At 47.7% G+C, this 25,616-nt stretch overlaps 1 protein-coding gene across 1 annotated transcript; it reads left to right on the top strand.

The window, feature by feature from the left end:
- Window positions 1-1,868: 1,868 nt before the first annotated feature.
- LOC142830249 (uncharacterized) lies at window positions 1,869-4,528 on the top strand. Its single transcript, XM_075934193.1, has 2 exons — window positions 1,869-2,812; window positions 3,817-4,528. The coding sequence occupies exons 1-2, from the start codon at window positions 2,326-2,328 to the stop codon at window positions 4,353-4,355; spliced, it is 1,026 nt and encodes a 341-aa protein (XP_075790308.1). The 5' UTR covers window positions 1,869-2,325; the 3' UTR covers window positions 4,356-4,528.
- Window positions 4,529-25,616: the final 21,088 nt, after the last annotated feature.

The raw sequence follows: 25,616 nt of genomic DNA, 5'->3' as shown, positions 1-25,616 counted from the left end.
TCAAGGACATAGGTAATATACAGCTGTGCCAAAGGAACTGAAGATGTAACCTTCGAGTGCATACTTCAGAGTTCATTTATAAAGTCAGCTTGTCTATGACAGCTGGGATAGTTTTAACTTTCAACTATGAGTGTGTTTCAATCCTGATCTTCAAATAAAGATTATGGGTAGATTCTTTTTAAATGACTCAGCAGCCTGTTCTGTATTTTCTCATCGGAGTGGGCAGATGGATAGTAAGCTCTGTCCCTTAAATTACATAACGAATATTCTAGAAAACAGATATGTTGCTTCTGTGCAAATGTTGGTGCAAATCTTCCAAAGGGGACGAGCTATGCATGAAGAGAGAGACTGCTTACCTAAGGGCTTGATCCTGAGTAAGGTGCTGAGCATTCAATTCCCATTAAAGTCAGCAGGAATTCAGGATGAGCAATACCATTACACAGGGCCTGACCGAGCAATGGGCAAGCCGGGCAGCTGCCCGGGGCGCCAACCGATGGGGGGCGCCTGATGGCAGCTGTAAGGGGCGTGTGGCGTCCCTTACAGCTGCCATCAGGCGCCGCGTGCCCGGCTCCCGCAGCACTGGCCCCGCGGCACCGGCCAGCAGCATCCTTCCCTCCACGGCTGCGGGGCCCTGCATGGCCTAGTGCGTGCGCCAGCAGCAGTGGCCGGGCCGGGCTGGGCAGCGCATGCACCATGCACCCCGGGGGTGGGCCCCGGGCTGCGCGCCAGCGGCCGTGGCTGGGCTGCGCATGCACCATGTGCCCTGGGGGCAGGCCCTGGACTGCGTGCAAGTGGCCATGGCCTGCCCACGCATGCGCTGTGTGCCCTGGGGGTGGGCCTGCGCACCTTGGGGGGGTGAGCTCACGCCCCGGGAGCGGGCCCACACATGCGGCGTGTGCCCCGGGGGCAGCGCTGCACGCCCAGGCCCGGGGCACCAAAAGGGCTCAGGCCGGCCCTGCCATGACATAACGGTATGAAGACCGTGAGAATAATTTAGATATGCAGACAGCTGGTTATGATAGACACAGAGCATGTAACATTTATTAACATGGTTAACTAGGCTTTTATTATGCTGTAAAAGCAGTTTTCCTAGTCTGTGTTGATTAAAACAAAGCATAAGTTATAATTCTTCCACAGATGATTTGTCCTTTTCCCAAGGAGCAGTCTCAAAATGCTTAAGTGTGTTTTTAGTTTAAAAAAATCTTCTTCTTCAACGTATTTGCCTCTTGTATATTCAGAATCATGACTCTGCTTCTTGTAGATGACAAAAATAATGTTTGCAGTACTTTTTAGTCCTAGTCATAGAATCGATTCAGCACAGCTATGCTTTCATACATTCTTATACATCTTTAACAGAATTGTTAGTAAGCAGATAAATACCTATTCTATTGCCAATCTGCTGTGACACTCATACATGGCAAAAATGTAACTGAAGGCATAAGATAAAGCCAATGAATATGGCACAAATATGACAGAAGAGATTCTCTAAACTAAATTCTGCTAGTGGTGATTGTGTGCGAGAAAGAAATAGCCCAGGATTAGTTTCAAAGCAAATGATTAGGAAACTATCCCTTTAATTGTGTACTGAGCAAATAGGATTTAGAATTCCTTGAGGCAAAAAACCTGGAAGCTAGTATGCCATTTTTACAGTCACCTTTCAGAGCTAATCCTATTTGAAGCAACAAGGGATTTTCCCAGGCCTCCCTTAGGGAAGTTTAGACGCTCTCTTTTGAAAAAGCAGTGTGGATGCAATAGCGCCTTTTTTCAACATAACTCTGTCGAAAAAAGGCGTTATTCCTCGTAGAATGAGGTTTACCACCATCGACAAATCTGCCGCATTCTGTCGACGGAACTCAGTAGTAGTGTAGTTTTGTCGACAAAAGTCCACTTTGTCAACAAAACCCTGTAGTCTGGACACACCCTCTGGGTGTGTCTACACTGGGCCACTTATTCCGGAAAAGCAGCCGCTTTTCTGGAATAAGATGCGAGCTGTCTACACTGGCCACTTGAATTTCCGGAAAAGCAACGACGCTGTACTGTACAAAATCAGCCGCTTTTCCGGAAAAGCTACGCTGCTCCCGCTCGGGCAAAAGTCCTTTTTCCGGAAAAGGGCCAGTGTAGACAGCTTTTCCGGAAAAAAAGAAGAAACGGAAAAAAGCGGTTTGGACGGCGGGAAACCCCGTAGAAGCCGCGGACTTCCGGGTAACCCGAGGTCTTAAAGAGCGCGGACGCTACTGGCCGCACGTGGCAGGAGCCCGCAGGAGACCACCATTCCCAGCTGTGCCACGTGCCAACTGTGCTGCCCAGCCACCTCACAGCGCAGGCATGGCAGCTCCGGGTGGACAGCCACCATCACCCGGGGCAGGGGAGGAAGCCCCCAGGGAGCTGGAGACCCTCCTGGACTTGTGGGAGGAGGAGGAGGGTCTCCATGACCTGCAGTCCCACCGCTGGAACGCAGACGTATACAGCCGTCTGGCACGGAACCTGGCCCAGCAAGGACACCCCAGCCGCAACTGCGAGCAGGTGCAGTCGAAGGTGAAGGAGCTGCGGCTGGCGTACGTGCGGGCCTCGGAGGGGAGGGGAGCAGGACCCGATGCCTGCCCCTATTTTGAGCGGCTGAACTCATTTCTGGGCCAGCCAGCCCCACAAGCCCCAGCTGTCCCTGTGGACACCTGCCAGCACCCCCCCATCAACCGTCCCACCGAGCAGGAGGAGGGAGAGGACAGTGGCGGCGCGTCAGGAGAGGAGGCCAGCGTTGCCACCCAGCAGGCCCCCTCCAGCAGCTCCTCTGAGGCTGGGGAGGAACCCACTGGTGAGTCTTTGCAGGTTACACTCCCAAAAGGCGAGGGGCGGAGGGGGGGGGAGAGCCAGGTGCCCGGAGGGGGGAGGGGGAGAGCATGTCACTCAGGCCACGTGAGCTGCACGCTGCGTAGCATGAGGCAGTTAGCAGCACGTGCAACCATGTGCAGCCTGGTGACCGAGCGGCAGGTGGCCGTGGCAGGCAGCTGCAGGGCACGCCTGGGACCGTGCTGCTCACACACATTCGGCGGGACCAGGGGGAAGGGTGGATGCCGGCTGGAACCGGCCAGGGCCCCAGGGACTCAGCCCAGAGCCCGCAGCTCCACCAAGGGTGCAGCACAGAGAACGGCAACACTGTCCCATGCCTGGCTGTGAGGCACAGCCAGCTGCTCCTGGGAAAAGCGCAGTGTCACAGTCCTGTGACCGTGGACCCCCACCGAGCCCCTCACCTGCTCCCGGTGCCTTGGCAGGTTCCCCGAGGGAAGTCCCTACTGTGGCCACACCTGTCCCTGGGCTACCGGGCTTGCGGGAGGTATAGTGGGAGGGAGAAGGGCCCCTGAGTTTTGCTGCAAGGATGGGACATCCCCCTACCCAGTCACTCTTCTGGTTCCGTCCAGGAGATATCCCACGCGAGGGGATTTGAGAGCCCAGACCGCCAGCGACAGGTGTGCTCCCAGGCACTGCGTGGGGATGCATCTCGCTCCCTGTCAAACACCAGTGATTAGCCCAAAGCTTTTCACAGTCTCCACCGGCAGGGAGTTCCACTGGTGAACGCAGCACAAGCAACCTCCCGCCCTCCACGGGGCCAGGATACAGACTGGTGCTTACAATACTGGAGGGAGGACCCTACTCCAGGGGCGGTCCTCCTTGCCAACATACAACACGGGAGCAGGAGGGGAACCGAGTGGGCCCAAGCCACAACTGTGCTGTCACCTGGGCTCCGGGGTGGAGGGCATGAGGTGTGGGGACAGTGGACGGCCTGCCTGACTGACCCGTCCTTTGTTCTCTTCCCTGCAGCGGGACCCAGCACCAGACCTGCGACTCCAGCAGCAGCGGCACCCCCAGCTGCCCAAGCCCGGAGGCCGAGGCTCCGACACCGGGACCAGCTGCTCCGCCGTCACATCACTGCGGTGGAGGGGATCCAGACCTCCATTGCGGAGTGTGTGCAGGGGGACCAGGACTGGCGGCAGGAGGGATGGGCTGCCTTCCTGGAGGAATGCCGAGGGATGCGCACCACAATGGGCACGCTGACGGCACATTTAGTGCATGCCATCCACTATGGCATGGCCGGACCGCATGCCCCCGTCATCCCTCCCGGAGCACAGCCCATGCCCCCTCCTATCCCTGCTCCTCTCCCAGCTCCTGCTCCTCTCCCTGCCCCTGCCCCTGCCCCTGCCCCTGCCCCTGCTCCTGACCCTACTCCTGACCCTACTCGTGCCCCTACTCATGCTCCTACTCGTGGCCACCTCACCGTGCAGCCTGCCCCGACGTGGTCTGCCCAGCATGGGCAGGGCCGCCCCCGGAGGGGCGCTTACAGGGGCCACCCGTCCCAGTAACTGCCCCCCCCGTCTCCCAGTTAAAGGTCCCCCCCGTCCCTCTCCCAGCTAAAGGTCCCCCCCGTTCCAGTTAAAGGTCCCCCCTCCCTCTCCCAGTTAAAGGTCCCCCCCCATTCCAGTTAAAGGTCCCCCCCTCCCTCTCCCAGTTAAAGGTCCCCCCCGTTCCAGTTAAAGGTCCCCCCTCCCTCTCCCAGTTAAAGGTCCCCCCCGTTCCAGTTAAAGGTCCCCCCTCCCTCTCCCAGTTAAAGGTCCCCCCCATTCCAGTTAAAGGTCCCCCCCCCCCTTTGTAAATAAAAAGTTCTGTTTTCACTTGAATCTTGTGTGGTTATTGTGTTCCTCTAGTAACTGTAAGAAATGATGTGAGATGCCAATTAGCTACTTCAATTTAACAGGGTTACAAACTGTGGACAACAAATTCATGACTCTATCACCGGGGGGGGGGGGGGGGGCTTTTTCAGTGGTCATTGGTTTGTGGCGCATAAAGAAATACTGAGACTTTTCAGTAAAGATGTAAACCACAAACTATATTTACATAGCAACAAACAAGCACAAATGGTTAAAAGATGCACAGTACAGATTCTAAAACATAGTCTAGGCGCAGGGAGGACGATAGTGGTGTTGCTGGCCACCTCAATCCTTTGGTCCTTCCGGGCCTCAGGAGAGGAAGAGCCAGGAGATCCCTCGACGGAAGATGACGGCGAATCAGGCCATGTCAATCCTTTGGGCCTTCCGGGCCTCAGGAGAGGAAGAGCCAGGAGATCTGTCGAAGATGGCACTGACGTGAGCCTTCCGCACAAGTCCCAAATCCTGTTGGCTGTTCTTCAGGACAGGCGATGGTGGCCTAAACCCTAGCCTAACTTAAAAGAAAAACCCTAACTACGCCCGACGCACCCGACGAACAGACACGATGATGGCCGATGTGCTGTGACCCGACGCTTTACTATTGGGGGGGGGGAGGTAAGGGGAGGAGGTGGGGAAGGGTAGAAGATGGGACGGAGTAGTCCGAGGAGACCCAGGTGACCCTACTATGGGGCTTGCGCAAACATGTCCACCAGGGCCTCTCTAATGCGCACCGCCTCCTGGCGTGCCTGGCGGATGGCAGCTGTGTCGGGCTGGTCCAAGGTCTGTGCCTCGGCTGCCACCCATGCAGGGAGGAAGGCCTCCCCACTGCGCTCCACAATGTTGTGGAGCACGCAGCACGCGGCCAGCACCTCCGTTGCATTCTGCTCACCCATGTCGAGACGGGTGAGCAAACAACGGAAGCGGGCTTTTAAGCGTCCAAACGCCAGCTCCACTGGGTTTCGGGCCCGATTGAGGCGGTCGTTGAACCGGGCCCGGTTCTGGTCCGGCTTCCCCGTGTAGGGCTGCATGAGCCAGGGCATCAAGGCCGCGTCCCCGACGACGCAGATGGGCATAGGCACATCCCCGACAGTCAAGTCCCGCTGGGGGAAGTAAGTGCCCGCCTCCAACCTGCGAAACAGTCCTGAGTTCCGGAGGATGCGGGCGTCGTGTGCCCGGCCGGACCAGCCCCCGTAGATGTCCACGAAGCGGCCCTGGTGATCCACGAGGGCCTGCAGGACGATGGAGCAGTACCCCTTTCGGTTCATGAAATGGGCTGCTCGATGCTCTGGAGCCCGGATAGCGATGTGGGTGGCGTCCAGGGCTCCCCCGCAGTTGGGGAACCCGAGGGCAGCGAAGCCGGCCATGGTATCATCCATGTCGTGCAGGCGGATGATTCGCGGGAGCAGGACGTCATTGATGGCGTGGACGACCTGCAGAAGGGTGCAGAGAAACACAAGGGAACACATCACATACAGCCAGGGGTGAGTGTGCGCTCCCTTGGGTCCCCCCCCCCTTGATTCCCTCTGTCCTCACACACACACACACACACACACACACACACACACACACCAGGGCCCCCCCTCGCCCCACGCCCCCCCCCCCCACCAGCGGGCCTGTACAAGGGAGGGACGGCCCAAACCCCTGGGCGACCCAGCCGGGAGTCTTGGCTGTCCCTGGGACTGGAATGCAGCACCCTCCCCCAATCCCACTCCCCCTGGGACTTACCACGATGACAATCACTCCGACAGTGGATCTTCCCACCCCGAACTGGTGTGCCACCGAGCGGTAGCTGTCCGGTGTGGCCAGCTTCCACAGCGCGATGGCAACCCTCTTGTTCACGGGGATGGGTGCCCGCAGCCGGGTGGCGGTTCTCTGCAGCGCACGGATGAGCCAGGTGCACAGCGTCAAGAAGGTCCGCTTTCTCATTCTGAAATTCCTGATCCACTGGTGGTCGTCCCATTGTCCGAGGACCACCCGGTCCCGCCAGTCGGTGCTGGTCTCCAAAGTCCAGATGGGCCTCTCCACAGTGGGGTGCTGATGCCATGCGGTTGCCAGGACCTCCCTGGTGAGGGAGTCCAAGGCGATCTCTGCCTCCTGGTATGTGAACAGCAGAGCACCAGCCTGCAGCACGAGCTCCAGGCACCTGTACAGCTCCAACAGGGGCCCGAGGAGGTACATGGCCACCCACGGCTCCATGGCAGACAGAGCAGGGCAGACAAAACAAAACACCGGGAAAAGCTGTTGGGGGGCCAAAGGGTGGTGTCCCCAAAACTCACAGGGCAACCACCGACCCTGTGAAGGGTGCCAGTCCCTGGCAGAGGCCCCAAGGCACGGGAGCACGGAAAGGTCTGGTGGCCTTTGCCCTCTTCAAAATGGTTCCGGGCTTTTGCTTTTCCGGAAAAGCGCGCCGCCAATGTAGACGCGCTTTTCCGGAAAAGTGCATCGTTATCACGAAAACTCCGCGGCCAATGTAGACGCTCCTTTTCCGGAAAAACTGAAAACGGAATAGTATTCCGTTTTAAGCATTTCCGGAAATTCATGCCAGTGTAGACGTAGCCAAATTGTCTGCTGGGATCGTCAGTGGCTAGCAGGAATTACCCTGAAAGACACTCAGCAGCTTAAATATCACTTAAAAGTATGAAAGCTGTAGTTATGGTGCATTTGGATTATCATGTAACATGGTGTGACAGGGTGCTGGAACCCCGCATGACCCCGAACCGGGCCCCGACGGAGGATGGCAGCTGGCCGACTCCTCCCGTCCCCTCGACAGGGGAAAAGACGGCAGCGGAGGCAGGCCAGAGAAGTCACGGCAGCCCTCCCCAAGGGGCCACGGCTTGGCCATATGTAAAAAGGTGGAAAGGAGGGGTTCGGACCTATGGAGATGGTCACATTCCTTCACTCATGGTCCATCCAATCACACAGCGAAGGAAAAGATTCCTGAGCTCATCCCCTGACAGTATTGTATTTAGTAGCACAGACTGAGGATATAGCAATAAATAGAAACACAACAGCTTGGCAGGTTGTATTGCACGGTTGTCTTATTCATTGGTGACCTCTACCCACCCTACAAAGCAGCCTCTCTCATAAGCAACTTATTGGAACAGCCTCTCTGTTTGCATGCATGACATATTGGTGCGATGCTTCTCCCTAATCCCACTGGTAGGTGCACTCCAATCGGTGTCTACACACTTAAGCTTTGTCTACACGTAATAGTTTTAAGTGCAATGCTTTACACTGGAAGTGTGCCTATGACATAGCTCTATGTAAAGCTCCTCTGGGAGGTGAGTAGCTAACAGTAGCCTGGTTCACACTAGCACTTTACAGCGCTGTAACTTGCTGCACTTGGGGGAAAAGGGTGTCCCTGAGCCAGAAAGTTTCAGCGCTATGAAGTGCCAGTGTAGACTTGGCCTTAGTCTATGCACATCACAAAAAGGAGCAGGATACACCCACTTCTTTCAACTATACCAGTTATTATAAAGCCACAGACAGTCCCCTTCAGGATTGCTCCTTATGTACCACTCAGACAAAATCAAAGTTCTGTTATAAATGATTATTAAAAATAAGTCGCATATATTAAGTTCTCCCAGTTCAACGTACAATGCAGGTTTTACCCCAAAATCATGCCAATAGCCACTCCTTTGATAAGTAAAAACAAAAGGCCAATAAAAAAAGAGAAGAGAGTTAAGAGATTACAATAAAACACATACCTTACAGCTGATTTCAGAATTTGTAGATTGTGACATCAGCGATGATGTAAATCTACCTGTTTGTTGCAAGTTTCCCTGGATCACCCCCCAAAAATTGCTCATCATTAGTCCTTTGTTAGGGATCATTTCCAGAGAAGTGGAGCAAGAATAAAAGCATAGACCATAATGTAGGCTCTTATTCCAGAAGCATAAAATGTTATGACACAAGCATGGAGTCCTGGGACACGTGCCTTGTGGAGTCATGAGGAATTTTTTCCTACCTGCTGCCTGAGGAGACTTCAGAGAATGGATTGTCCTTAATGGGTCATCAAACAGGCTGGCTAGCCTGGATGTCAATCTGTCTTGGGGGATGCTACCCAGACACACAGCAGGTTTAACATACAAACACATAGCAAAGTTTCATAATTTCGTATTTAATGACAGGGGTGACCCGGAGTGTCCCCCCAAAAGCTGTGGGCAGGAATGGCCAGACAGCAGCCAACAGAGAGGCAAAGGTGGGGTAGAGAGAGAAGTCTGGTGCTGGCAGCAGGTATCCAGACCCCCCTGCCCCTGCCCTCACAGCAACTGCAGGAGAAGCAGAGCAAGGAACAAGGTGACCCTAGCTGCTTGGCGCTCCCAGCCACACAGTCCCATGCTCCCCAGTAGGAGCAGAGCAATGCAGATGGCGGAGCAAAGCAGCTAGGGTTGCCTTGCTCTGCTTCCCACCACCACTACAAGTGAGTGTGGGGAGAGAGTGGATCCGGTTGCTGGCACTACTCTTCCCGCCTGGGCTGCCTTGGTTGGGAGAAGAGGCGGAAGGTTGGAGGAGGAGTGCAGAAGAGGCAGGGAGAGGACAGGAAAGAAGTAGGGTGGGGGCAGAGCAGGGAAGGAGCGAGGCAGGACAGGATGGATCAAGGGTGGAGCAGGAGTGGAAGGGTTGTCCTGGCCCGTCCCCAGGAGGGGGTCAGGTCATGTGGCCAGTGGTCTCCTGAGTTCCCTCTCACCAGTCACCTCTGTATAAAGATGATACATGAAATGGGATAATCATATTAGCAGACGCTACCTTTTCCAGTGATACCTTATAAACCTGCTTTGTTCAAGATTTCACAATTGAGCAATAGTAGCAATTAGTATAAACTTGGTCACTTTTCTTTTAGGTAATGTCACAACAGTTATGTCTCCACTTACCCAGCAGGCAACCATTATGCTCTGGGCACTGGATGGCTGCCACTGTCACTCCCATGACTCATAACCAGGGCATTAATGACCAGCGCCCAGAAAGCATGCTAGAACATTTGCAATAACCACTTGCCTATTTAGGATGTGACACTGCTTTCTGGAGATTGCATCTTCCTTCTTTCTGTGGTGGGAAGGATAGCTAAATGAGTCACCTTCAAGACATTCAGTGAGACAAGAGCTGGAAGTTCCCTGCTCTATGACAGTAACAGAGAGGGCAGCAATGGTCTTTTCCAATCAAGTGAGTATAGCTGAATGTTTGGAAACTGGTGCTAAGCTGTAGATCAATAGGTCAGTTATAGCTCACAATGACTATGTCTACACTGCTGGTTTTGCTGACAGTGAGTATGCAAATGAGGCTCGGATTAGCATATCACCATGCCTCGTTTGCATAATTTATGCAAGCCATTTTTGCACAAAGGGTTTTTGCAGGAAAAAAAGTAGTGTGGATGTTTTATTTTTGCGCAAAAACCCCTTTTCCTGCCAGATCCTTATGCCCTTATGCTTGGCAGGAAGCGGCGCGCTGGGCACGTCAGTTCAAAAGAGCACCGGGGAGCCGGGAGAGGGGGAGGAAGCGGGGGCCATATTAAACCGGAACACAGGCCGCAATTGGCCCGCGGGCCGGACTTTGGACATGCCTGGCTAAGACAATAGTCACTTTTCCCCACTCTTAAAAACATTTTTGACACTGCTCTGGTCTCATTGCCAAGAGACTACCCGGTTGCTACCTGGATTGTAGATTCATAGAATCATAGAATACTAGGACTGGAAGGGACCTTGAGAGGTTATCGAGTCCAGTCCCCTGCTCTCATGGCAGGACCAAATACTGTCTAGACCATCCCTGATAGACATGTATCTAACCTACTCTTAAATATCGCCACAGATGGAGATTCCACAACCTCCCTGGACAATTTATTCCAGTGTTTAACTACCCTGATAGTTAGGAACTTTTTCCTAATGTCCAACTTAAACCTCCCTTGCTGCAGTTTAAGCCCATTGCTTCTTGTTCTATCCTCAGAGACCAAGATGAACACGTTTTCTCCCTCCTCCTTATGACACCCTTTTAGATACCTGAAAACGGCTATCATGTCCCCCCTCAGTTTTTTTCTTTTCTAAACTAAACAAACCCAATTCTTTCAGCCTTCCTTCATAGGTCATGTTCTCTAGACCTTTAATCATTCTTGTTGCTCTTCTCTGGACCCTCTTCAATTTCTCCACATCTTTCTTGAAATGCGGTGCCCAGAACTGGACACAATACTCCAACTGAGGCCAACCAGCACAGAGTAGAGCGGAAGAATGACTTCTTGTGTCTTGCTCACAACACACCTGTTAATGCAGCCCAGAATCATGTTTGGTTTTTTTGCAACAGCATCACACTGTTGTCTCCTATTTAGCTTGTGGTCCACTAGAACCCCTAGATCACATTCTGCTGTACTCCTTCCTAGACAGTCGCTTCCCATTCTGTATGTGTGAAACTGATTGTTCCTTCCTAAGTGGAGCACTTTACATTTGTCTTTATTAAACTTCATCCTGTTTACCTCAGATCATTTCTCCAATTTGTCCAGATCATTTTGAATTATGACCCTGTCCTCCAAAGCAGTTGCAACCCCTCCCAACTTGGTATCATCTGCAAACTTAATAAGTGTATTTTCAATGCCAATATCTAAATCGTTGATGAAGATACTGAGCAGAGCTGGTCCCAAAACAGACCCCTGCGGAATCCCACTAGTTATACCTTTCCAGCAGGATTGTGAACCATTAATAACTACTCTCTGAGTATGGTTATCCAGCCAGTTATGCACCCACCTTATAGTAGCCCCATCTAAGATTGCAAACCTTCACCACACAGAGTCTCTGATGTCAGCTATTTTACTAGAGAGACAGCGTGCCTAGTCTGAAGAATAAATGGATTTTTTTCTTCTTGGGAAGCCAGCCTTCAGAGTGGTGCTCACATAGTGGTGGAGGGACCCGTTCTCCAGAGAGGAGAGCATGAGATGGGGCCCCATGCCTTTTATTTCATGTAAGACCTTATTGCCAGTTTGTATGGTATCCATGAGAAATTCCATATGAGATGTGAGATAGATACCAGCCAAGACAACACACATATGCTGTGTTACCAATGCCAAAAATTCAAAAATCAGGACAGTCAAAAACATTATTTAATCCTTTTTTCAAGAAAATATATGATTTTTGACCAAATCTCATTGATTTTTAACTCCCCCTACCCTTCCTTCATGTGTGAGAAAATTACTATTACAAAGTTATCGGATGAAATATAATTTTAGACCAATCCCCACATCAATTAACTTTGTACTCTCCAGCATCCACATCTGCACTGGCAAACTTAATTATTGTGAATGCTTAACTCTGCTCTCTTAATTTTGTTTAAACATAGATTTTGTTAAAAAAAAAACAAGCATACACCACTTGCTAACATCTCTCAGCTTCAGTTGTTGTATCCAGACAACAGCCATATCTATCAGGCAACCCTGCATAGCATTCATTGCCTATTCTTTTCTTGGATACACGATAAACTCCAGCATTTAGCAGGTAAACTACCATCCAAGTGGAAGAGGAGAAAACCATGGTGTATAAATTGGACTGATTGTGCTGGAATGTGGACTGAGCATGCAGGGTTCATTTAACAGTGTTGCCAATCAGTGTCCAACACTCACATTGAGCTAGGACATTGGCTGCATGCCCGAGATTAAGGGGAGGTTTAGAAATGTGATGCCGACTGCTTGCGTACGGCAGGGAAAGAATTAACTATTATTTTGCGAAATAAAATATGGCATTTTCTGCAGTGGCACAATGAAGATTTTCCATTGTATATTCTGCTCCATGAATATCTCAGGTCTACTGAGAGGAACTTGCATAGGAAAGAATAAATAATGGATTTTTTTTTTTGGTTCACTGTCAATATCTTTTTAAAATTTTGGTTCCTGTTGAACCAAGAATGACGTTTTTTGAAATTTTCAGTGAATCAAAAAGTTGGAAAATACGAGTTTTAGGTCAAACAAAAGCTTTTCTTTCAACAAAATCAAAACATCTTATTTAAATGCTGCCCTTTTTTAATGTGTAATTTTATTTTTAAAACCCCAATAAAAAGAAACTTTGAAACGAAAGCTTCAGAGGGATAGCCAAGTTAGTCTGTACAGGATAAACTTAAAAAACAACGAATAGTCTGGTAGCACTTTAAAAACTAACAAAACATGTAGATGGTATCATGAGCTTTCGTGGACACAGCCCACTTTCTGTGTCCACGAAAGCTCATGATGCCATCTACATGTTTTGTTAGTCTTTAAAGTGCTACCAGACTATTTGTTGTTTTGAAAATGAAGTCATTTCAAACCAAGAAAGCCAAAATGTTTAGTCCAAAAAGTGACAAAATAAAACCTTTTAACTTTTTTGGCTTATCTTTCTCCTGCAACAGAAACAAATTTGGCAAAAATCAACATTAAATACATAGGGCATGCATAGAGATCTGCAAACTAGCAAATGGATTACACACACATAAAAATCAAACCTTCATGATGCATAGCTCCAGTCATACCAGATTCAGTACTCTCACAATCTGTTGAGAAATAGGTGCTACATGTGTTCCTAAGTTATGTGCCATATACTGATTGTCAATATCCCAGCAGTTTTGTGGCGTTGTAACCTTAATTAATACTTTATTAAAGTACTTAATTAAGTACTTAGCTCAGTGGTTTGAGCATTGGCCTACTAAACCAAGGGTTATGAGCTCAACCCTTGAGTGGGGCCATTTAGGGATCTGGGGCAAATCTGTCAGGGATGGTACATAGTCCTGCCATGAGGTCCCTTCCAGCTCTATAGCTCCATATAAAACTCTTTGCAAGTGCTGTTGTTATGATCTTTCTATTATGCCACACCTATAATCCAATTGCTTGGTTAAAGCAGATGAGGCCAAGCAGGCCATATGCCTTATTTGCTTTTGATGCTAGATAAACAAATAATTTATACATTATACCTGTGGCAATGGTGTTGTCATTACAAAGACCTCACTTATAGCTCCAGGCCTTTCTGTAGTGTAAAGTTAGTACCAGATGCCAGTAACTCTGGCTGGTTGTTTTATGTCTGTTATTTATTTGCAGTAGCACCCGCCATGTGTTAGGTTTAGATTTCTAGATGGATAAGAACAACCCCTCTTCCAATGTAACAGACATGTTCTTGTTATAGAAAGTAAGTCTGTATGATCCAGAGACAGTCATATGGGCTATTGCTGGCACATGTTACTATGATCTGGATCTAGGAGATAGAATCAATTTGTACCAGAGGCATACCATGGCTATGTTGGAGATTGCTTATGAAAATAATTGGTGTCCTTGATGGTATGTGGTTATTTACATGGGGGATGCAATCATGCTGGTTTCACACACAGCAGGAGTAATAGGAATAGCCTATGACAAATGCTGATACCTGTTTTTGGAAACAGATAGCAGTCTACATTATGATCCTACCTCACTTCAAAGAATAGCATAACATTCCTGTCATCTTACACAACTTGGGGCTTGAATGAGTGCTAGCTCACTGAGAATGAGCCCAGTCAAAACTGTAAATCAATAGTTCATACCATACTTACAATTTGGTTAGCTATTTATATAGTTCCTTTAATTTCAAAGCACTTTATAAGATAGATTATACAATACGGATACCATTTCAGGAGGGAGAATGGTGAAAACTAAATGGCACATACAAGACAGAAATATTTTGCTCAATGATACTTGGATTAACCTCTATTCTTATTAAAAGAATTGCAGGATCCTGAATGGGCCATGTAAAATGAACATGTTAATGTCTTAAGCCAAAGCCAAACTTCCTTTCTAGTTTATGTTCTAATCTCGTCAGTTTGTCAATTCCATATCTCAGCCCCATCCAAGGTTAATCTCTTCTGAGCAGGGACTTATTTTAGTTATTTTTACTGAAGTACTTACCATATTGGCAAGGATATAAATTATTAACATCAGCCAGAAATTGCAGGGCACAAGTTAAACCCTTTTGAGGGGGCACTTTTCTTTTTTCTATATTCAGGAGGGGGGCTGTTTTAGACTGTTGTATTAATTTAGATGAATTAATTAGGCCCAAAAGGTTAAAAGCATTAACAAGACCCTGTCACTGTGACAGACGGCTGTCTAAGCCAAAGCTCTGCCGCTGTAGCCAGGCTGATGACCACAGCTGAGCATGCCCAGGCCTGAGGGGCTATTCGAAACAGCTGTGGGCCTCACTGGGAGGGGGCTACATAAGGCAAAGGAAGGCAGCCAGAAGGGGGCAAGGAGCCAGGGTGTGGCTGAGTGTGCTCCCAGGCAGACAGAAGAGCTGGCTGATTTACCTGACTGTAAACTTTGTAAATAGAAGGTGGTGGGAACTGACAATAAAAGCATGAATGACTGCACCAGAAGGCTCTCTGGCTGATTTGTGACCAGAATGTGTCCCAGACCAAGGGGCCTGAGCGGGGACTCGACCATACCAAGGCCGTGTCTACATTGGCGCGATCTTGCACAAAAGCAGCCGCTTTTGCACCAAAACTTTCTGCCTGTCTACACTGGCCGCGAGTTCTAATGTGTGAAATCAGGGCTTCTTGCGCAAGAACTATGATGCTCCCTCTCAGGAATAAGCCCTCTTGTGCAACTGTTCTTCCCAGAATCACTGGGAATCTTGGGGAACTAGCTGGTGTCTGCCTGCAGCAGGGGGGGAAGCAAAGCAGCACAGCCCCAGATCTCTTTGCTCTCCTGGCACATTGCTCAAGGGAGGGGTAGGACCATCCCTGCATTCACCAATGGAAAATGGAGCAATGAAGCTGGGCTGCATTGCTCTGTCTCCCCCACCGCTGCCACTGAGTGAGGGGGCGGAAGCAGACTCCTGGCCCCACTAGTCCCCTGGACCACATCGCTCAGGGCAGGGGTGAAAAGAGGCAGGGTGGGGGCAGAGCAAGGACAGGGAAGAGGAGGGGCGAGGACAGAACAGCAGTGAGAGGGAGTGGAGCAGGGTAGGGGAGAGTAGGACCTGGGGTGAAGGGGGATTATCCCAGCCCTTCCCCAGACTGGGGGGGGGGTCATGTGACTGGTGTCCTGCTGTGTTCCCCCTCACCAGTCACCTCTGCCCCATTTCTTAAGATAACAACCCAAGACAATCACACAAAAGAGGAGAAAAAAGAACAGCAAAGGTAGAAAATGACTCTTCTGTCTGACTCTTGAAACCTCACAGCTGGAAAAAACACAAACACAGTACTAGGCCTTATCAGTTACTTGAACCCCAGCAAACTTGTAACACAGTTGTGCTGTCTAAGGTATTCTTTTTATTTGCCTCTTTCCAATGCCCTAACCCCTCGGTTACTGCAGAACCCACCCCACCTCCAACCTTCAGCATGTCCCTTATCCAGCCTTCCTAGTGGAGTAGCTGGTGGTAATGCTCTTCTATGAGTGGGGTCCCCCGGCCAATGCCCTAATCCATAGGCCACTGCAGAACCCAACCAACCTTTGTAACACTGTACAGAAGTGTTACAAAATATATAGTCTTGTCTCGCGATAGTCCTGCTAGATGGGGGGAAAAGGAGAGGGGTAGGAAAGAGAAGATGTAAAGTGGGAAATGAAAAGAGCATACAAAAGGGAGTGAGGAGGAACGTGCATGTGACAAAGTCACACATCACAGGAGATATGCCAGATTTAGGTGGAGACAGTGGATGTGGGGATACAAGGGAGCCATGATAGTGAAGCTGACTCCAATAGCTAATTTTTCTTCCCAAAGTCTTTTTCTTCAAGGACCCCAAAAGGAAGTGGGTGGAATAGTACATCCCTTCACTATTTTGTCCTCCAATTAAGCCTAATTTCTGTCACAGACATTTTAGTTCATTGATTTTTTTTGGGTCTCACACGGTCTTGTTTACCAAGTGTGATGTTAACACAGTCCTTGAGTTACATCAGTTGGCTTCTTTGTTTGAACTAATTCAGTCTCTGTGTCTCCCTCTTTTGCAACTTTCCCCATCACCATTTGTTGTTATAGGTTATTGTGACACTTTGTGAGCTCAACTGTGAAAATTGAGTAAAATCGTAGGCTCAGTTATTACAACAGGCCCTATTCAAATATGGGTGGTTCATGTTCTAGAATAAAAAGCCAATGAGAAGATAGGACGCTGGCTGCAAAATTTAAGTTTGATAGGGACTACTGCTATAGAAAAAGAATAATGAAGGTTAGTGATAAGAGAAAAGGTTATGGTTATATAAGATTGCACATGAAAGAACATGAGATGTAATGTTTTGAACCATTATGTTATAGACAACATTTTAGGCCAAAATCCTGCAAATTCGATGCTTTAACTTTAACGTATAAGGTCAGTGGGACTATTCACAGAGTATAAAGATAAGCACATCTGAGTCTTCTCAAGATGAGGGTCTTAAATTTGGAAAAGACTTATTTGTATGCAGTTTTGTGAACAATTTTTCACTGTTCTCTGTTTACATTTGTTATTTTAGTATTTTATATTATTTGCAACTATGATTGTTGCTATTTTAAGATGAGTGCTTCACACTTGAAATGAAAAGGCAGGATTCTGGATTTTCTCTTTTGTAGAGATTGCTTTTACAATACTCTGCCATTACGTGGCTCAGGAAAGGGGTTTCGTATTTATAGCATATTTGTCACTTCAGGATCTTCCCACAGCAATTCCATTTTGCTGAGAGCAAATGATGATGTCATCTGTCACTGTTAACTTCTCAATTTGCATGTGGTCTCAGAAAGATTCATTTATTAATTGTACTTAGCTTGAAAAAGTGCAGTCTCTACGGGGAGTGAGGTGCTTCTTTAATAATGAAAGAAATTTAACTGTTCTAGAGCCTATAGGTGTCTGATAAATGGCTAGCACCTATATATGCTCCTGTGGGCATATTCTGACCTGAATCTGTTCCTTTTGAAATGAGGAGCAAAGTTCCAAGTCACAAAATGGGAGAAAACTTTGCATTTCTTGACAAGTCAGAGGTAAATATATTAGGAAGGATACCACCTGCGAGCAACTTGTAGCCTTTACATCCCAAACCACAGAACTAACTCAGGTCCATTGCTGATGAGAAAATAAGCAATTTTTTTTCAGCAATAGTGTTCTGTGACACTTGTATTTTGTAAGCAAGTGGAAAGGCAACCTTCATCCCCAAAAACTTACAATCTTCGCATTAGACGTGAAAACAATAGATAGATGGGGAGAAAGCAAAGTTAGTAGGGAGACCATTACTATTAGCATAATAGGCAGTAGTCACAGTATACCAGTTGTCTTACTGTTTTTGATTCGTGACTCTATGCCTTTTACTGCTCCATTTACCTTAACCAAGCTACATTCCACTGCCAAAAAACAAATACATAAATAAGTTGAAAACCTTCTATACATTTAGGGCATGTCTAGACTACAAGCCTCTTTCGAAAGAGATTGTCTAGACAGGCACAAGAATTTCAAAAAAGTGATCCGCTTTTTCGAAAGAGAGCACCCAGGCAATCTGGACGCTGTCTTTCAAAAAAGCCCTGTTTGCATTCAAGAACACCTTTTTTTGAAAGAATTCTTTTGAAAAAAGGCATTCTTCCTGATAAAAGAAGGTTTACCAATTTCAAAAAAATCGCCGCGTTCTTTTGATTTAATTTCAAAAGAACATGACGGCACTCTAGATGCAGGTGATGTTTTTTCAAAAAAAGACCACTTTTTTCGAAAAAACTCCGTAGTCTAGACACAACCTTAGGGTCACTATCTATTCTGTGCTGTAGTATTCTGCATCTACTTGTGCATGCCCAGGGAGAGATGCTACAAATATATATACATCGATACAATAAGGAAAGAAAACAAGTGCATGTCTCAAAAAATAATTGAAATTTGCCAAGCTACCCTCCAAAGGAAGAGTTTAACCCATTTTTATAATTTTTCAGCTAATTTTAACAGGATGTACTGCAATAGTTGCAGGAATAACATTTTTTGAATATTTAGCATTAAAAAAAACAACACCACAACAGAAACTCACGTGGTCAGTTTCTAAACTGAACAGAGAAACTGCCATATGGATGTGTTAATTTGTAAGTCCTCTATCTGTCTGCCCACAGGGTTTTTTTGGCATGTGATTCCAGCAGCAGAGGGTGTATATTAAAATCTGTGGTTGGGAAGGTTGCCATAATTTTGTTCTGTTGGAAGAATGCTTGATCACATGAAGAGGCCATATTTTCTTATGCCTAAGGGTCAATTTGATTAAATTTTGACTCACTGAATGCTCCAAAAACTATAACCACAAGTGAACCACTGAAGTCCAGCAAAGTCACATGCCTACATTAGGGATGCTAGCGTATAGTCATGTAAACGATTAACCAATAAGCCTAGAAAAACTTTAAAAACAACAAATAGTCTAGCAGAACCTTAAAGACTAACAAAACATGTAGATGGTATCATGAGCTTTTGTGGGTACAACCTACTTCTTCAGATGACTGGAGTATTAAAAGTCCAGATCCAAGAATAAATTCCCCCTGCCTTCCCTTATTTATTCTTTATTCTTTAAGGTGCTACTAGACCAGCGTTTCTCAACCAGTGGTACGAGTACCCTAAGGCTATGTCTAGACTGGCATGATTTTCCGAAAATGCTTTTAACGGAAAAGTTTTCCATTAAAAGCATTTGCAGAAAAGAGCGTCTAGATTGACACGGATGCTTTTCCGCAAAAGCACTTTTTGCGGAAAAGCGTCTGTGCCAATCTAGACGTGCGTTTGTGCAAAAAAGCCCCGATCGCTATTTTCGCGATCAGGGCTTTTTTGCGCAAAACAAATCTGAGCTGTCTACACTGGCCCTTTTGCCCGAACGGGAGCAGCATAGTATTTCCACAAGAAGCACTGATTTGTTACATGAGATCATCAGTGTTCTTGTGGAAATTCAAGCAGCCAGTGTAGACAGCTGGCAAGTTTTTCTGCAAAAGCAGTTGCTTTTGCGGAAAAACTTGCCAGTCTAGACACAGCCTAAGGGATACTTGAGAGAAGTCTGGGGGGTACATCAACACAACTGAAATTTGGAGAAAACTGAATTTTTGTTTTAAGTTTTACAGTGCTTTATTATTTTTGTACTTTTTACACCCCAAAATTTCATCCCTCGCCCTGCTACAATTAAGTTGTTCAAACAAATGTGTTGCAATAGTAGAAAAAAAGAAATGCGTGTCTGAAAACTGTAGGTACTGGGGTTACTTTTTTTTTTTTTTGTTACAAAAAAGGGGGTACTTTTTTTGAAAAAGGGGTTCTTTATTAAAAAAAAGGTTGAGAAACACAGTGCTAGACAGCTGTTTTTTAAGTTTTTCCAGTTATAGACTAACTCAGCTATCCCTCTGAAGCCAATAAGCCTAGATTAATCCCAACGATTATATACTCTGTATTAGAGGCACCGGATCTGATACAGAGGCAGTATCATAAGGTGGCAGGGGGCTCAGGAGTAGCCCCCAGGGACTCTGGAATAACTGTATAACTGATAAGATTTAGTGCAGTTACACAATTATTCAAGTAAACAATATCTAACATCTCTAGCCTATATAATGAACATTAACAAATCCATGTACATTGATTTACATTGCAATCAAATGCAATTACATCTATCATTTACAATATACATGTAATGTATACTTTTTAAAAAACAAGCTTTTCAATACAGATCACAGTGTGGTTGTGTGTGCAATACATTTGGATTTAGTTCAATAGTAACTTGGTTAATAACTTGGATGGTTAATAACCTGAGCTCACAACACTGAACTTTAGTCATCTTGATTGGATGACGATGCCCTTTCATAATTACTTCCATCTTTAGCTCCAAAACATGTGGCATTATTTGCTGAATTTCACAGTAGAGTTACTAAAAGTGTTTACCTTAATGTCGCACAGTACACTGACCTTTCATTGACGTCAAGTTCATGAACAGGCACTAGGAATCTGCAAAGTTGATGAAAATGCTGAGTTATAATTATTGTGCTTTTCCCACTGTAATCAACTCCTTTGTACTGGCAACATTTCCAAATAAAAAAATGGCATCACCACTGTTCATTTTGAAACTTTTTATTCACTGGAGACAGTTTTGCAGATTGCTGGAACTTGCGCCATTTATCAGAAAGGAGAAACTTAAGTGAGAATGCAAACACAGTCCTTTTTAAAGGTACAAATGTAACAGCAAGTGCTGGACAGAAAGTATTTTAATACTGCTTTCACAAATGTACCTGGTTTATTTTATACACTTCAGAATGTGGCTTTTTATCCATTTGCCCCAGCACTGAATTGCCTTGTTCGGTAGTTCTCCTTGATATACTCTTGGATAATACCCTTTTCCAGTTAGGGCTCGTCTAGACTACACAGAAGATTAGAAAGATTCGAAGATTCTTCCGATCTCACTTATGAAAGCGGCTTTTCGAAAAAGGTTTACGCAGCTTTTCATAAAAGGGGGAGTTAGTTCGAACCAAGGGGTTTGGTAATAACTAACACGTCCCGGCACGCACTTTCACTTTCGAAACAGCTGTTTAGCGAAGTAACGCACTGGCGAGATCATGCTAATGAAGCACGGGATATTTAAATCCCTGCTTCATTAGCAATTTTGGTCTCCTACATTTGCATCCCTAGTTCGACCTAGGGAGCAAGTGTAGACGTACCCTAATTAGTCAGAGGCATGGAGTGGAAATCACAGAGGTAGGGATATATGTATATATAAGCTTATTTAACTTGGTGCCCTAGGTGACCACCTAGTTCGCCTATATGGACGGGCCGCCCCTGAGTGTAAGACCAGAGTTTGCAAAGCCAATTCAGTGAGTGTGGATGTGTCCCACTCCCAGAAGTTAGAATACTAAGAGAGGTAAAATTGCCTTTCCAGTGAGACAACCAATCTAAGACCTTATTCAGTCCTAATTTTATCATGTGAAACCTTCTAGAACAGGGGTGAGGAACTTAAGGCTTGGGCTGGCTTGCCTGGATCTTGTCCCTGAGCCTCGGTGCTAGAGCACGAGCCCTGATTTCCTGCTGCAGGGGTGGGGAAACCCCAAGCTTCACAGACTGGAATCAGGCAAACTGGGGCCAGATCTGACCCATGGGCTCTGCCTGTGATGGGGAGGACACAGCTCCATACACTGTTGCTCCCACTCCCCACAGCTGGCAGTGCTTGGAGGCTTTTCTCCCACCACTCTGACTGGCTGTAATCATGACTAATAGGAACATCAGTGGATGGTGCCTGGGAGTGGTGGGGGACATTGAACCATCTGTTCCTGGGGAGCTATGCCAGGAAAGTGCTCCCCTCATTGCCCAGACCCCGCATCTCCACCCCACCCCCACACCCTCTGTAACCCAGAACCCCTACAACTAGCCTGCTCCTGTACCCTACCACCCTCCCAGACCCACCAATCCCCAACCTACTCCTGCACCCTCCTACCTGCCCAGACCCCACACCCAAGTGCGTTTCTCAGCAGCCCCCCTCCCACACACTGAACCCCTCTTTTTGCCCCACCCTGGAGCCCAAGCAGCCCACAAAATCTCCTAATCTGCCCCCCTCCCAGGTTCTGGTATGCAAAGGAAGTGTGGGGAGTGTCTTTCTGCTTCTTAGTCAGGATCATGTCAGCAAGGTTTTAGGGGGGGTTATTAATAATAATTATTATTATTATTATTTGCTTCTCACTTTTGTGCGGTCTCCAACTGATTTTTGGGGTCAGTGACCCCTGAACCAAAAAAGGTTCCCCACCCCTGTTCTAGAAAGTGTATTCTGTTTTTATCTACCTTCTCTGTTGCATGCCATGAACATACCAGCATAAAGGACCTATAACTGCATGCTAGATATGCCAATGACCATGAAAACACACACACAAAACAATGTCCCAAAGCAAGCCCTCAGAACAATCACTATCCAAACACACAAAGCAGAAGTCACAGCAGCTGAAAGAATGTTAAAAAGCTTGTGGAAATTCCATTTAATGTTCCATACCAGCACGCCCCCAAGAGTCTAGAGCACATTCTCATAGATATGGAAAGAATTATTGATCATAGATTTTGTAGCTGAAAGGGACCACATAAGCTCATCCGGTCTGCCCTGACACTTCCTTAGCCCAAGCCGTAGAATCTTGTACCTGGATTGCAATTAAACCCAGTATCCCTGGCCCTGTCTATTAGAAACAAACACCTGTATCACTGAGCCCTGGCACACTGTGCAATGTCATCCCATCCCTCCCCTGCCTGCCTCCAGCTCTATGCTAAACAATATTTTCAAACACAAGTATCACACCCAGTGCTCCTTTGATATCACAAGTTATGGCTGCTAAGAGTGAATTCTAACTTGAGGAGCGCTTTTTGCACTTCCTCCAAGGAACACAAAGCACTTTGCAAACATTCACAAATTACATCTTGCCACACACCTAGGAAAGCATATTGCTGTCCCAAACAATGCTCCTCTGCTCTATAATCTACCCCATCCCACAGGTAAGCAGTGTGTTGTGACTGTGTGGCTCTCGTTGTTTGACAAGGCTGCCTTTTGGGGTTGAACGCTTGTGGCATTCACATGCTTACTCAAGATTTAATGCTGCTTTTTAGATTACCTTTAAATATGCTTCTCCTGTGTGCTGCATACCAGAAGGAAGCACAGGACAGTTATGTGTATGTGACAGGGATTACAAGGTGAAAGCCCTGCAGAGAGATTTGCGAGATTACGCAGGCTGCCCAAAAAATAGAGGTTATGTCATAATCTCCTGCATTTTCCGGCAGAAGAGACTCATACTGAAGAACTGCATTTTTCAGTGGTTACCACGTATGGTAAAGCTCTGTGTACAGCATTGCTTAGCAATTCCTACACTCCTTCTTCTCTGCTACAAAAATAGACCTATGCTACAGTATCTCCAGTAACAGTGTCAAAATGGAAACAACAGAAACATATTTTGTTAAATAACCATTTATCTCAACAACTGATAAGACCTGGCATATAAAAATAAATGTGGAAAATGCAACATCAGAATGCAAATATGTGGAAAATGCAAAGTTTTTAGGAGTACAGGATGCTTTAATGTTTGTACAATCAATTCTGCACACCAGCAATACATTGTAAATTCTTTATAGCAGGGATCTTCTCTTTACCACATGTTTGTTCGGGTCTAGCACAGTGGGGCCCTGATCCAGATGTGCAATCTCTAGGCACAACTTCGATAATTTACTCCTGGGGGAATTCTGTGCCACTGCTCAGTGCAGAGTTTTTCAGAAAATAATGAAGAATTTCCTCCCTTCTGCCATAGAAATGGATCGCAGAGATGTTAACTACTATTATGGGCCATTAGATCCAGCAGAGCCCAGCTCACAAATAGAAAAAGACAAAGCCAGGGGAGGAAAAAGAGGCAGAGAGAACTGGAGAGTTCTCAGCAGCTGCAATTCCCCACACACCCTTAAGTAACAAGGCAGCAATGTGCAGGAAATGCTATGCAAGCACCAGGACCCAGCATCAGGCTGTTTCTCCTGCTGTATCCTTGGGCTGGAGCAATGCATGAGAGAGGCATGCATAAATGGTCACGTGGGGCCAGAGGAAGCGCCGGAAAGGAGCAGGACCAGAGCCTTTTCTCTTCCTGTTCTGGCCATGCTGCCTGCCTGGGACACTGCCCGGGCTACGTCTAGACTGCATCCCTCTATCGACAGAGGGATGCAAATCAAGCACGTCGAAATTGCTAATGAAGCCAGGATTTAAATAGCCCATGCCTCATTAGCATAAACATGGCCACTGCTTTTTTCGAAATTGAGTTTTTTTGAAGAAAAAAAACCAGCAGTCTAGACGCAGATCTGTTGAAAATAAAGCCTTTTCGACAGATCCTGTATTCTTCAAAAAAAATGAGGTTTACAGGATCTGTCAAAAAAGGCTTTATTTTCACAGCAGTCTTACACACAATATTCCCTCACAAGTATTCAAGGAACAGAAGATGCTGATTCAGAGGATACTGAAACATAGGCCCTGTGTCTTTACTTCCTGGACCTGTGTGCCTGGCTTGCCCCTGCGCTCCTCAGACAGGAGCGGTCTGAGGCCGGCTGTGGCAGCTGGCGCCCCAGGCGGGTGGCACGATCGCCGCCCCCGCCTGCTCAGCCGTCAATGGCCGTGACATCATCCCGGGGCACCCGGGGGCAGTGGCGCTCTAGGCAACTGCCTAGTTCGCCTAGGCTCCCGGGTCACCCCTGTCCTCAGACATGACACCCAGCTGCGGCCCACCATCCCCGTGAGCAAGAGGGTCGCCATCATTCCGTGGAAGCTGGCCACCCCGGACAGCTACCGCTCGGTGGCACACCAGTTTGGGGTGGGCAGGTCCACAGTGGCTGCTATCTTGATGAAGGTAAGGCCCTCAGAGGGGCTGCACTCCATGCCCGGGGGAAGGGAAGTCTTCAGGCTGGAGAGAGACGGGAAGGTGGGAGAAGCCATGTCACCACCAGGGGCTTGTGCCATCTGTCCCTCACATAGGCCTGCCTGGTGTGTGTCTGGAGGGGGCTCCAGCGCGAGGGGGCCATGGTGTGTTTTGGGGGGAGAGGGCATCACAGGGGGGTGGGCACCCTCCCAAGGGCTGATGCACCCACCCTGCCTCATTTTATGCATTTCCTGTGTTTGGGTGCCCTTCTGCAGGTTGTCCAAGCCATCAATGACATCCTGCTCAAGAGGGTCATCCACCTACAGGATGTGGATGCAACCGTGGCTGGCTTCACTGCCCTGGGGATCCCCAACTGTGGGGGAGCCGTGGATGGAACCCACATCCCCATCCCGCATTAGAGCATCGAGTGGCCCACTTCAACAATGGCAAGGGGTACTTCTCCATGGTGCTCCAGGCCCTCGTAGACCACTGTGGCCGCTTCATGGACATCTATGTGGGGTGGGCCCGCATCCTCAGAAACTCCAGCCTGAATCTCAGGATGGAGGTGGGCACTTTCTTCCCCCTGCGGGAATTGATGGTTGAGGACAGCCGCATGCCTCTGTGCATTGTGGGGGATGCAGCCTACCCCCTC

The sequence above is a fragment of the Pelodiscus sinensis genome, chromosome 7 (genome assembly GCF_049634645.1).
Source record: "Pelodiscus sinensis isolate JC-2024 chromosome 7, ASM4963464v1, whole genome shotgun sequence".
Taxonomy (NCBI): Eukaryota; Metazoa; Chordata; order Testudines; family Trionychidae; genus Pelodiscus; species Pelodiscus sinensis.
This window is presented reverse-complemented; position numbering and strand designations above follow the sequence as displayed.